The sequence below is a fragment of the Centropristis striata genome, chromosome 2 (genome assembly GCF_030273125.1).
Source record: "Centropristis striata isolate RG_2023a ecotype Rhode Island chromosome 2, C.striata_1.0, whole genome shotgun sequence".
NCBI classification, from domain to species: Eukaryota; Metazoa; Chordata; class Actinopteri; order Perciformes; family Serranidae; genus Centropristis; species Centropristis striata.
This window is the reverse complement of record NC_081518.1, coordinates 6,043,668-6,056,020: the sequence shown is the minus strand read 5'-3', so window position 1 is coordinate 6,056,020 and position 12,353 is coordinate 6,043,668. Positions and strand designations below refer to the sequence as shown.

General features: G+C 35.6%; 3 protein-coding genes across 5 annotated transcripts in view; all 3 read right to left on the bottom strand.

The window, feature by feature from the left end:
* Positions 1-963, bottom strand: part of apba2b (amyloid beta (A4) precursor protein-binding, family A, member 2b) — a 105,895-nt gene extending 104,932 nt beyond the window's left edge. The window contains exon 1 of one of the 2 annotated variants that reach the window (XM_059347015.1): positions 675-963. The gene's annotated coding sequence lies outside the window, so the exon portion shown is untranslated. The other variant, XM_059347020.1, reaches the window with a different exon arrangement.
* A 3,319-nt stretch (positions 964-4,282) lies between these two features.
* On the bottom strand, positions 4,283-5,803 carry LOC131991665 (serum amyloid A-5 protein-like). The gene is made up of 4 exons (XM_059357159.1): positions 5,667-5,803; positions 5,475-5,574; positions 5,211-5,349; positions 4,283-4,550 (listed from the first exon to the last, which is right to left on the bottom strand). The coding sequence occupies exons 1-4, from the start codon at positions 5,727-5,729 to the stop codon at positions 4,409-4,411; spliced, it is 444 nt and encodes a 147-aa protein (XP_059213142.1). The 5' UTR covers positions 5,730-5,803; the 3' UTR covers positions 4,283-4,408.
* A 1,125-nt stretch (positions 5,804-6,928) lies between these two features.
* LOC131991690 (serum amyloid A-5 protein-like) lies at positions 6,929-11,657 on the bottom strand. Of its 2 annotated transcripts, XM_059357200.1 has the most exons (4): positions 11,235-11,657; positions 11,042-11,141; positions 7,991-8,129; positions 6,929-7,336 (listed from the first exon to the last, which is right to left on the bottom strand). In XM_059357200.1, exons 2-4 carry the CDS (start codon positions 11,127-11,129, stop codon positions 7,195-7,197), a joined length of 369 nt encoding a protein of 122 aa, XP_059213183.1. In that variant the 5' UTR covers positions 11,130-11,141; positions 11,235-11,657; the 3' UTR covers positions 6,929-7,194. The 2 variants fall into 2 exon arrangements, with proteins under 2 accessions (XP_059213183.1, XP_059213177.1); XM_059357194.1 differs by lacking the exons at positions 11,042-11,141; positions 11,235-11,657 and adding an exon at positions 8,255-8,446.
* Between the last annotated feature and the right edge of the window lie 696 nt (positions 11,658-12,353).

The following is a 12,353-nucleotide window of genomic DNA, read 5'->3' as shown; positions in this document are numbered from 1 at the left end:
CCTTTAAGCAACTTGCATTTTCAGCAGAGGCTAATGTGGTGAACCCCAGACAACTAAAATCTTCTGACTAGCACCTTGGATGAGAGGTTGTTATCCAAATGTTAGACCAGGATGGAGTAATAGGGTGTGTATTCAAAGAAATGAGTAGATTTTAAGGTTGAATTGACCATTTCCACAACAGAAGTCTGAGTAGCCAGCACATGCCTGAGGTGCCCTTTGATAAAACGATGCAGAAGAGGAATAGGACCATTAGGGACATCTAAAAATTAATGACCTTCCCCATCTTATGAGACACTAAAGGCCTATAGCAATATAACTAGAATCGATAATTTTAGGCGTACACTAGGCTGCGCACGGATGAATCACCGATAATTGTAGCATTAGGTGTGTATGGGTCCAAACAGTTCCTGTCGTTTAACGGAGTTGGTTATGAAAACATATAAGGTAAATTATATGCAAGACTTTAAAAAAAAAAAGCAAGAATCGTTTTCGGTCAAAAGCTCACCGCCCTGTTGTTAACACTGATGCTGAGGACAAATCCACAGGCTGAGCAAATCAGCATCCATCCTGCGCTCCTCCGGTTCGCCTTGGAGGACTACAGCCTCGCTGACGAGAGCGAGGGGGGTTCATCGATGTGTGATCCGTTAAATAATATCATAAAACACACGTCTTACCTGGAGAATGTCATATGCCGATCAAGTCACCTCCTGTGGGGGTTTGTGCGGGATGGAGCTGGCTGGTCGCGCATCACTCAGTGTATGTTGCAGCTACAGAAAGCGCACGGAGCTCAGTGCCCGACAGCGGCGCCCCGGAACGAGTATAACGTGAAACGAGCCCACTGCAGTTGTCTGGTCGGTGAATACACCGAGAGCCAGATACCCCACCCGAGCAGCGCGAGCTCCACCGTAAGAGTAATCCGTTACTCAGCCGTGGGGAGCCACAGTCCCTGCTGTATTAACTGCATAAAAAAAAACAGGCCTAATCATTAAAACCAGCTCTAATGCACGTACTTGACCCTAAATCAACATAGCTATTAGGGCTGGGCGATATATCAATATAAAAACTATATCGATATATTTTTAAATGTGATATTTATATATATCTTTTTAAACACCACATAGAGTGTTGATTTTATGTTTTTATTTTTTATTTTTTATTTTTATTTTTATTTTTATTTTTAATTTGTATCCAACCATATTTTATATGTGCGGGCAGTACATTTTATTTATTTTATTTTATTCTATTTTTAATTTATTTAATCTTATTGTATTTCATTGTTCTATTGTTTTCTACATCTCTTTGTATTGTGTTCTCTATTTATTGTTGTGCAGCACTTTGGAAACCTTGTGTTTGCTAAAATTGTGCTATATAAATAAAGTGGATTGGATTGGATTGGATTATTTTCTCATAAATAATATATATATATATATATATATATATTTTTTTTTATTATTATTATTTTTTTTTTTTAAAGGTAGGCTACTCCTGTTGTTATACAGTATTTATGTCCACTTAAACAGTTTCAATAAAACTACTTGTGACATGTCATATCTGCCTTTGACTTTGACTGAACATTTGCTCTCACTTTGTGGGGAAGAAAAGTAACGGTAGCTTGTTTTCTTCTATTTCTTGTTCATTTTAATGCCAGGTAAATTTGTTTAGGAAAATATAATGATAACTACAAAAATAACTCATAAGAGTTTAATTTAAGAGCTGACATCTAGCTATTTTCCATGGTTTTCTTGATAATAACTAAAATCATTATCAAGAAAACCATGGAAAATGGCTGTCCAAACAAATGTACCTTTAGTTGCACCAGGCATTAAAATGAACAAGAAATTTAAGAAAACAATAGTCTAATAATTTTTTTCCATGACTTTATTTCTCATCTGCCTCTAGTGGGAACCACCGGATTTCATGTGGTTCAGCTACCCTTTAAATATATGATTTAACTCACGAATTCAAATGTAGTCTAACGGTCCAACCCTGCTAGATAAAAAATATTTTACGATATAGATTGTTCAAACAGCCTATCATTCATATAAAAATGTGTGCTCTACATTTTGTGTACTCACAATGATGACAATGATTAATTATGAAACACACAGCCAGCATGAAATAGCATGGGAAATGATTGCGGGTCATTTTTTACCCATGTTGTGCATTAGAAGGTGTTTATATGTTGTGCATCAGAGGGTTAAATAAACAATTTAGCAAGCAAAATACAGAAGGTAACCAGAAGTGACTCATCTCCAAACAATTTAGTTTAATAAGTCACATCCGGCTGCCATCTTGGCCTAAAAAAAGGTCAAGAGATCAAAAATTACATTTTATTTTACATTTTTATTTATTTATTTTTCAAATATAGCCCAAACTCATATGTCACCACAGCTGTTGGGGCTTTATAATAATTAGCTAATAATAATTTTTAATAATGCTTAATTGACATCTTCACCTCTGTTATAATGTGCAACTGTTCGGGACAGACAGTTTTCACCTTATCGTTACTCATGGTAGGTTGAGTTTGACTTCATGTGGCCCAGTTCCCTGTGTCGATCCACACTGAGCAAAAGTCTAATCAGTCAGAATAATTTATATCACCGGTGTGGGCGTGCATGCGTTTGAAAGTTTTTGAGGAATCTGAATATGATGTTAGCAAGTAGCAACAGTAGCAAGTTTTATAAAAATGATCTGTGGGAATATTTAAGTGGTCAGCTCACAAAAATATATATTTGCACCCCCAGTGTTATCTATGCAGCAGGTTCTGAGATATCCAGCTATCATTTCTCTGTTCACCCCAATACTACAGAGGTGAATGGAAGTTTATTTGCTCAAAGAGAGAAATATTTCTCAAGCACAGCAACGTGTCCTCAGAAAAGAAAAAGAAGAAGTTTTCATATGGTTTATTTTATCCTTAGAAAGTAGTTTCAAAGAAGACTCAAAGAAGAAAGAGATGTTTGTGGATTATCCAGAAGACCAGTTTCTGTCCCTGTTTTGTTTCACATTCATTATCTCTGTTTAAAATGGTATCAGCCACAATATATTTCAATGGATCCGCTTTGGGCTTTATTATTTTATCAATGCTGATATTAACATTTAGATTTTTATGTGTTTTTTCACTTAGATTTTATATAACATTTAGTTTTATTTTCTTATAAATTAAAGTAAATTTAAAATTTAATTGACAGGGAAAAATCCTTCTGAAGCCCCTAGTGTCAGATGTCAGGTGGAGGACAGCACTGCCACTCTGTGGCCATGTCTCTACATTACAGCTGAATGAAACACTAAAACCATGACCACAGATGGACAGGGATGAAATCTGACACATTAAGTCCACAAATGCCTCAGAGAACCAGACTTAATCCCTTTGAATGCCCACATTATTTCACACAAATGGTTCTCACTGTCAATTTTCCACACAAAAATAGCAATTTATGATCTTGCAATCAGGTCAAGTATACTAAGAAGGGATAATCATTTTAAATATGATTGCTTTTTGATTGCAGACTTGTCTGGATTACAATTGCAAATGATTGATAGCTTTCCATATGACAATTTAGTGAGGCCATTAAGTACATGTTTTTTTTTTTTTTTAAGAGTTTGCTTAATAATACACTCCACCTTTATTATTTCTATTATCATTTGATTATTTTTGCTGTTTTTAACTTCATATTGTCACTGCTGCATCATGATTGTTCAACCATCCATTCACTATCTCTTTGTCTGGATAGGGAGATCAAATTATGAGAAGAATTGACCAGTTGGAGTAATTGTAATCATTATTAGCCTTAATATATTACAATTCAACTTATACTGTACTTAGCGCTACAGTAAATAATAAACATACAATATACAGCTTTTATGGTTTCCCAGGGAAATCTCTTTGAATTGTCCCTGCAAATCCTATTGTGTTGTTTTGGGCTGGGTTAAAAGTGTCTCTGATGTGAAAAAATAAATATATACAGTACTGTGCAAAAGTCAGGTATGAAAAATGCCTAGAAGAATTGTTGCTTGTTTGAAGGCGAAGGGTGGCCACACCAAATATTGATTTTAATTAAGATTTTTCCTTTGTTCAAATACTTTTTTTTGTTAAAAAATAAACTATTAACATTTCTATTTTTTCATTGTATATTTTCATTCTTATTTTACAGCATTTTTTCACACTTACCTCAAACTTTTGCACAGTGCTATATTTATTAAGTTATGTTATCTGAGAAGACTTTCTTGCAGAAATATCGGCTGGTGTTAAAGAGGAAAAAGATCAGAGATGTATTGTAACAACAAACACAACAGTAAACAGGAAAGAATTGCGAGAAAAGAATATACTTTTATTGTAAATTTGTTTTGAGTAAAAAAGTGTATAATGTTACTCCAACACTACCAATATCAATGGTTAATGGTTTTCATATTAATATTTCGAAGGAAGTCCCCTTGGCCTGTAATCGTTGGGATCTCCTCCGTTGCGCCCATGCCTGTTTGCCTCCTGATCAGCAGCAGTGTCCTCGGCACCACGACCTGACACAAACCCCTTCCACCACTCTCTGCCGTCACTGAAAGGGGAAATAGACAATGAATATCAGCAGAAGACAAAACAAATGCTTTTCATAGCCAACTCACAAACTGCTATTGAAGGACCAAGATCAGAAACACTAAAGATAAGAGGGGCATAATATATAATTACAGGATAATTAAAACTTTTACACGATATCAGACTTTTTCAACTCATCAATTCTAAAAAGGTTATGTTGTTTTGTCAAAATTAGGTTGCAGAAAGAGTCACTACATGCTTCTATATTTCTGGAGTGTTGCAAACTGCTTAATCACGTAATATTAATTTAAACAATTGTTACATAGATCTGGTTGTCATCTGCAAAGAAACAGATAATAATGTCTTTGAATTATGTGACCTCGTGGTAGTATTTACGTTGAAAATAAAAGGCCAAAAAAAATCCATGAAGCACCTCACAGTTCACTAATGGAAAAACAAACCGAGATGTAAGAATGTAGAAAAACAGCTATGAGTTACAGCTGTTGCTTTATTAAGAAAAATAATTGAGTTTTAAATTAAAAATTAAAAAAGGAGAGATAACGCTGTAGAAGAAATGCTCTTAGAGCCGTCTGGCTTTATTAGCACCAATTTATTTTTGGAACAAATTAAAACCAAGCCAACGATATGAAATAGACAATACTTTCTACTCTTTGCTCCTCACCTGATCACCTTGGCGGCCCAGCGACCGCCTGCTCCTCTGTTGGCAGCATCATGGTTTCCTCTGGCATGAAAGTATTTGTCAGAGTTTTTCCAGTTGGCCTCCTTCATATCCTTGTATGCTCGCCACATATCACGACTTCCTGATCAGGACAAAAGGCAGGATGTAGTAACATATTGAGAGAATACAGGAATTAACATGTCATTGTCATTTAAATCACACAATCCTGGATATATGGCTTGTGGAGTCGGTAAAAAGGTTTCTTACCGTCGTATGCTTCACGAGGAAAGTTGTACCACTGGGCATTGGTTCCCACAATCAGAAACAGAACAATTCCTGCCAGAAACAACTTCATGGTGACAGATGTCTGAAAGAAAAAGGGGAAAGACAACAGCTATTAAATACATATATTCATTATTAAAATCACAAAGTTCTATTTTTCAGGTATTTTAAACTTACCTTGCAGCTCCTGCAGAGTGAGTCTTGATAGGTCCCAGAGAGTGGAGTGAAGACTCTGCTCATCTAACTCTGCTTATATTCTGTTCCGAAACAAACTGGGTCCAAAGGATTTCTCAGTTTTGGAAATTCCCGTCCCTAAGATGGATGGCAGGAGATCAGCAATGTCAGTCAAAAATATTGAGGAAATGTCCTAATTGTGCAGCTGCAGGTATCAACAAAGACAGCTACCACAGCAACCTTCATGTAAACAAAAGGTGGATGAATGAAAATTATTGATAATTGTTTACCTTGATAATTCATATAATGTAGTTATTATTTTATTTCTATTATTCCTACTTTTTTAATTGATTGCTTATAGTTAAAATGTGAAACAAAGTTTTACAAAGGGTTTATCTCATCTGTAGAAAGCAGGTCCAAATAAAATTGTTAATAATAATATATAATTAACATTGTTCTACAATAATATATATTCCATTAACCACTCTGAGGTTTGTGGATTACCAGTTGGACATAATGGGACAGAGTACCAGTTTCTGTCCCACATCTGTTTCACATCTGGAGGTTTTTGTAAACACATTCATTCGTAAAAATGAAAGTAAAACCTAGAAGTTATATAACAAGAAAAATTGACCCAAAAGCTCCTTGGCATCATATTGTTAGGTTGGAAACAGCACTGCCACTCTGTGGTCATGCCTCCACATTCCTGCTGAATGAAACACCAAAACCACAGATGGACAGGGATGATATCTGACTCATAAAGTCCACAAATGTCTCAGAGAACCAGACCTAATTCTTTTCTAAGGCAATGCTATTTCATCAACAAAAAAATGGTCCTCACATGTATATGTCAAAATACACAGAATATTAAGGTTCATTTTGATACATTTACTTTTTGATTGAAAACTGGTTAAAATTACTAAGGCAACACACTGACAACACAGTGCACTTCTACAAACAGGTTTATTAACTATAGATGTCGGAGGAGGAGAGAGACAAAAGGTAGAGTCAGAACGACATTTCCTCACTTCATGTTCCTATTAACAGGCCCTGAGAAATGAACATTTTCCCAACATAATCAAAATACACACTGAAAACATAACAGACATAGAAACACCCTTATTTACTTTGTGAGATGATTGCAGCAAAATACATAACCTCGCTACCATTGACTTTTATCTTCTAATTAGAATCTAATTATTTTATTGTGTTTTTTGAGTGTTCAGGATTAAATCATATTTTCACTGCAGCATTATGATTGTTCAAACACTCACTCAGTAACTTCTCTGTCTGGGAATTGGAAAAATGAGAAGAACTGAACAATTGGAGTAATTATATTGGACTTTCTTGCAGTAATGATGGCTGGTGTTTCAGAGGCAAAAGATCAGAGATGTATTGTAACAATAAACACAACAGTAAACAGGAAAGAATTGCGAGAAAAGAATATACTTTTATTGTAAATTTGTTTTGAGTAAAAAAGTGGATAATGTTACTCCAACACTACCAATATCAATGGTTAATGGTTTTCATATTAATATTTCGAAGGAAGTCCCCTTGGCCTGTAAACGTTGGGATCTCCTCCGTTACGCCCATGCCTGTTTGCCTCCTGATCAGCAGCAGTGTCCTCGGCACCACGACCTGACACAGACCCCTGCCACAGCTCTCTGCCGTTACTGAAAGGGGAAATGGACAATGAATATCAGCAGAAGACAAAACAAGTACTTTTCATAGCCAACTCACAAACTGCCATTGAAGGACCAAGATCAGAAACATTAAAGATAAGAGGGACATAATATATAAATACAGGATAATTAAAACTTTTACACGATATCAGACTTTCTGAACTCATCAAGTCTAAACAGGTTATGTTGTTTTGTCAAAAATAGGTTATAGGAAGAGTCACTACATGTTTTTATATTTCTGGAGTGTTGCAGACTGCTTAATCACGTAATATTAATTTAACCAATCTGCAGATCTGGTTGTCATCTGCAAAGAAACAGATATAATGTCTTTGAATTATGTGACCTCGTGGTAGTATTTACGTTGAAAATAAAAGGCCAAAAATATCCATGAAGCACCCCACAGTTCACTAATGGAAAAACAAACCGAGATGTAAGAATGTAGAAAAACAGCTATAAGTTACAGCTGTTGCTTTATTAAGAAAAATAATTGAGTTTTAAATTAAAAATTAAAAAAGGAGAGATAACGCTGTAGAAGAAATGCTCTTAGAGCCATCTGGCTTTATTAACACTAATTTATTTTTGGAACAAATTAAAAACAAGCCAACGATATGAAATAGACAATACTTTCTACTCTTTGCTCCTCACCTGATCACCTTGGCGGCCCAGCGACCGCCTGCTCCTCTCTGGGCAGCATCATGGTTTCCTCTGGCATGAAAGTATTTGTCAGAGTTTTTCCAGTTGGCCTCCCTCATATCCCTGTATGCTCGCCACATATCACGACTTCCTGATCAGGACAAAAGGCAGGATGTAGTAACATATTGAGAGAATTCAGGAATGAACATGTCATTGTCATTTAAATCACACAATCCTGGATATATGGCTTGTGGAGACGGTAAAAAGGTTTCTTACCTTGGAATGCTTCACGAGGAAAGTGGTACCACTGGGCATTGGTTCCCACAGTCAGAAACAGAACAATTCCTGCCAGAAACAACTTCATGGTGACAGATGTCTGAAAGAAAAAGGGGAAAGACAACAGCTATTAAATACATATATTCATTATTAAAATCACAAAGTTCTATTTTTCAGGTATTTTAAACTTACCTTGCAGCTCCCGCAGAGTGAGTCTTGATAGGTCCCAGAGAGTGGAGTGAAGACTCTGCTCATCTGACTCTCCTTATATTCTGTTCCGAAACAAACTGGGTCCAAAGGATTTCTCAGTTTTGGAAATTCCCGTCCCTAAAATGGATGGCAGGAGATCAGCAATGCCAGTCAAAAATATTGAGGAAATGTCCTAATTGTGCAGCTGCAGGTATCAACAAAGACAGCTACCACAGCAACCTTCATGTAAACAAAAAGGTGGATGAATGAAAAATATTGATAATTGTTTACCTTGATAATTCATATAATGTAGTTATTATTTTATTTCTATTATTCCTACTTTTTTAATTGATTGCTTATAGTTAAAATGTGGAAAAAAAAGTTTCACAAAGGGTTTATCTCATCTGTAGAAAGCAGGTCCAAATAAAATTGTTAATAATAATATATAATTAACATTGTTCTACAATAATATATATTCTATTAACCACTCTGAGGTTTGTGGATTACCAGTTGGACATAATGGGACAGAGTACCAGTTTCTGTCCCACATCTGTTTCACATCTGGAGGTTTTTGTAAACACATTCATTCGTAAAAATGAAAGTAAAACCTAGAAGTTATATAACAAGAAAAATTGACCCAAAAGCTCCTTGGCATCATATTGTTAGGTTGGAAACAGCACTGCCACTCTGTGGTCATGCCTCCACATTCCTGCTGAATGAAACACCATGGACAGGGATGAAATCTGACTCATAAAGTCCACAAATGTCTCAGAGAACCAGACCTAATTCTTTTCTAAGGCATTGCTATTTCATCAACAAAAAAATGGTCCTCACATGTATATGTCAAAATACACAGAATATTAAGGTTCATTTTGATACATTTACTTTTTGATTGAAAACTGGTTAAAATTACTAAGGCAACACAATGACAACACAGTGCACTTCTACAAACAGGTTTATTAACTATAGATGTCGGAGGAGGAGAGAGACAAAAGGTAGAGTCAGGACGACATTTCTTCACTTCATGTTCCTATTAACAGGCCCTGAGAAATGAACATTTTCCCAACATAATCAAAATACACACTGAAAACATAACAGACATAGAAACACCCTTATTTACTTTGTGAGATGATTGCAGCAAAATACATAACCTCGCTACCATTGACTTTTATCTTCTAATTAGAATTTAATTATTTTATTGTGTTTTTTGAGTGTTCAGGATTAAATCATATTTTCACTGCAGCATTATGATTGTTCAAACACTCACTCAGGAACTTCTCTCTCTGGGAATTGGAAAAATGGGAAGAACTGAACAATTGGAGTAATTATATTGGACTTTCTTGCAGTAATGATGGCTGGTGTTTCAGAGGCAAAAGATCAGAGATGTATTGTAACAACAAACACAACAATAAACAGGAAAGAATTGCGAGAAAAGAATATACTTTTATTGTAAATTTGTTTTGAGTAAAAAAGTGGATAATGTTACTCCAACACTACCAATATCAATGGTTAATGGTTTTCATATTAATATTTTGAAGGAAGTCCCCTTGGCCTATAAACGTTGGGATCTCCTCCGTTGCGCCCATGCCTGTTTGCCTCCTGATCAGCAGCAGTGTCCTCGGCACCACGACGTGATTAAGACCCCTGCCACCACTTTCTGCCGTTACTGAAAGAAAAAAAAGACAATGAATGTCAGCAGTAGACAAAACAAATACTTTTCATAGCCAACTCACAAACTGCTATAGAAGGACCAAGATCAGAAACACTAAAGATAAGAGGGGCATAATATATAAATACAGGATAATTAAAACATTTACACGATATCAGACTTTCTGAACTCATCAAGTCTAAAAAGGTTATGTTGTTTTGTCAAAATTAGGTTGTAGGAAGAGTCACTACATGTTTCTATATTTCTGGAGTGTTGCAGACTGCTTAATCACATAATATTAATTTAACCAATTGATACATAGATCTGGTTGTCATCTGCAAAGCAACAGATATAATGTCTTTGAATTATGTGACCTCGTGGTAGTATTTACGTTGAAAGTAAAAGGCCAAAAATATCCATGAAGCACCCCACAGTTCACTAATGGAAAAACAAACTGAGATTTTAGAATGTAGAAAAACAGCTATAAGTTACAGCTGTTGCTTTATTAAGAAAAATAATTTAGTTAAAAAAAAAAAAAAAAAAAAAAAAAAAAAAGAGAGATAACGCTGTAGAAAAAATGTTCTTAGAGCCATCTGGCTTTATTAACAACAATTTATTTTTGGAACAAATGAAAAACAAGCCAACGATATGAAATAGACAATACTTTCTACTCTTTGCTCCTCACCTGATCACCTTGGCGGCCCAGCGACCGCCTGCTCCTCTCTGGGCAGCATCATGGTGTCCTCTGGCTTGAAAGTATTTGTCAGAGTTTTTGAAGTTGGACTCCCTCATATCCCTGTATGCTCGCCACATATCATGACTTCCTGATCAGGACAACAGAAAGGGTGTAGAAACATATTGAAATAATTCAGGAATTAACATGTCATTGTCATTTAAATCGCACAATCCTGGATATATGGCTTGTGGAGGCGGTTTAAAAGGTCTCTTACCTTGGGCGGCTTCACGAGGAAAGTGGTACCACTGGGCATTGGTTCCCACAATCAGAAACAGAACAATTCCTGCCAGAAACAACTTCATGGTGACAGATGTCTGAAAGGAAAAGAGGGAAAGACAACAGCTATTAAATACATATATTCATTATTAAAAACACAAAGTTCTATTTTTCAGGTATTTTAAACTTACCTTGCAGCTCCTGCAGAGTGTCTTGATAGGTCCCAGAGAGTGGAGTGAAGACTCTGCTCATCTGACTCTGCTTATATTTTGTTCTGAAACAAACTGGGTCCAAAAGATTTCTCAGTTTTGGAAATTCCCGCCCCTAAAATGGATGGCAGGAGATCAGCAATGCCAGTCAAAAAAAATTGAGGAAATTTCCTAATTGTGCAGCTCCAGGTATCAACAAAGGCAGCTACCACAGCAACCTTCATGTAAACAAAAAGGTAGATGAATGAAAAATACTGATAATTGTTTACCTTGATAATTCATATAATTTATTTATTATTTTATTTCTATTATTCCTACTTTTTTTTATTGATTGCTTATAGTTAAAATGTGGAAAAAAAAGTTTCACAAAGGGTTTATCTCATCTGTAGAAAGCAGGTCCAAATAAAATTGTTAATAATAATATATAATTAACATTGTTCTACAATAATATATATTCTATTAACCACTCTGAGGTTTGTGGATTACCAGTTGGACATAATGGGACAGAGTACCAGTTTCTGTCCCACATCTGTTTCACATCTGGAGGTTTTTGTAAACACATTCATTCGTAAAAATGAAAGTAAAACCTAGAAGTTATATAACAAGAAAAATTGACCCAAAAGCTCCTTGGCATCATATTGTTAGGTTGGAAACAGCACTGCCACTCTGTGGTCATGCCTCCACATTCCTGCTGAATGAAACACCATGGACAGGGATGAAATCTGACTCATAAAGTCCACAAATGTCTCAGAGAACCAGACCTAATTCTTTTCTAAGGCAATGCTATTTCATCAACAAAAAAATGGTCCTCACATGTATATGTCAAAATACACAGAATATTAAGGTTCATTTTGATACATTTACTTTTCGATTGAAAACTGGTTAAAATTACTAAGGCAACACAATGACAACACAGTGCACTTCTACAAACAGGTTTATTAACTATAGATGTCGGAGGAGGAGAGAGACAAAAGGTAGAGTCAGGACGACATTTCTTCACTTCATGTTCCTATTAACAGGCTCTGAGAAATGAACATTTTCCCAACATAATCAAAATACACACTGAAAACATAACAGACATAGAAACACCCTTATTTACTT

What these genes read in the sequence shown, in the direction of transcription:
- LOC131991665 (XM_059357159.1), bottom strand. Translation starts at nt 5,729, where the DNA reads ATGAGCAGAGTCTTCACTCCACTCTCTGGGACCTATCAAGACTCACTC. An exon ending in CACTCTGCAGGAGCTGCAAG is followed by an intron (nt 5,575 to 5,666) that starts GTAAGTTTAAAA and finishes TTTTTCTTTCAG; the next exon opens with ACATCTGTCACCATGAAGTT. An exon ending in TGGGCCGCCAAGGTGATCAG is followed by an intron (nt 4,551 to 5,210) that starts GTGAGGAGCAAA and finishes TTCCCCTTTCAG; the next exon opens with TGACGGCAGAGAGTGGTGGA.
- LOC131991690 (XM_059357200.1), bottom strand. Translation starts at nt 11,129, where the DNA reads ATGAAGTTGTTTCTGGCAGGAATTGTTCTGTTTCTGATTGTGGGAACC. An exon ending in TCCTCGTGAAGCCGCCCAAG is followed by an intron (nt 8,130 to 11,041) that starts GTAAGAGACCTT and finishes TGTCCTGATCAG; the next exon opens with GAAGTCGTGATATGTGGCGA. An exon ending in TGGGCCGCCAAGGTGATCAG is followed by an intron (nt 7,337 to 7,990) that starts GTGAGGAGCAAA and finishes TTCCCCTTTCAG; the next exon opens with TAACGGCAGAGAGCTGTGGC.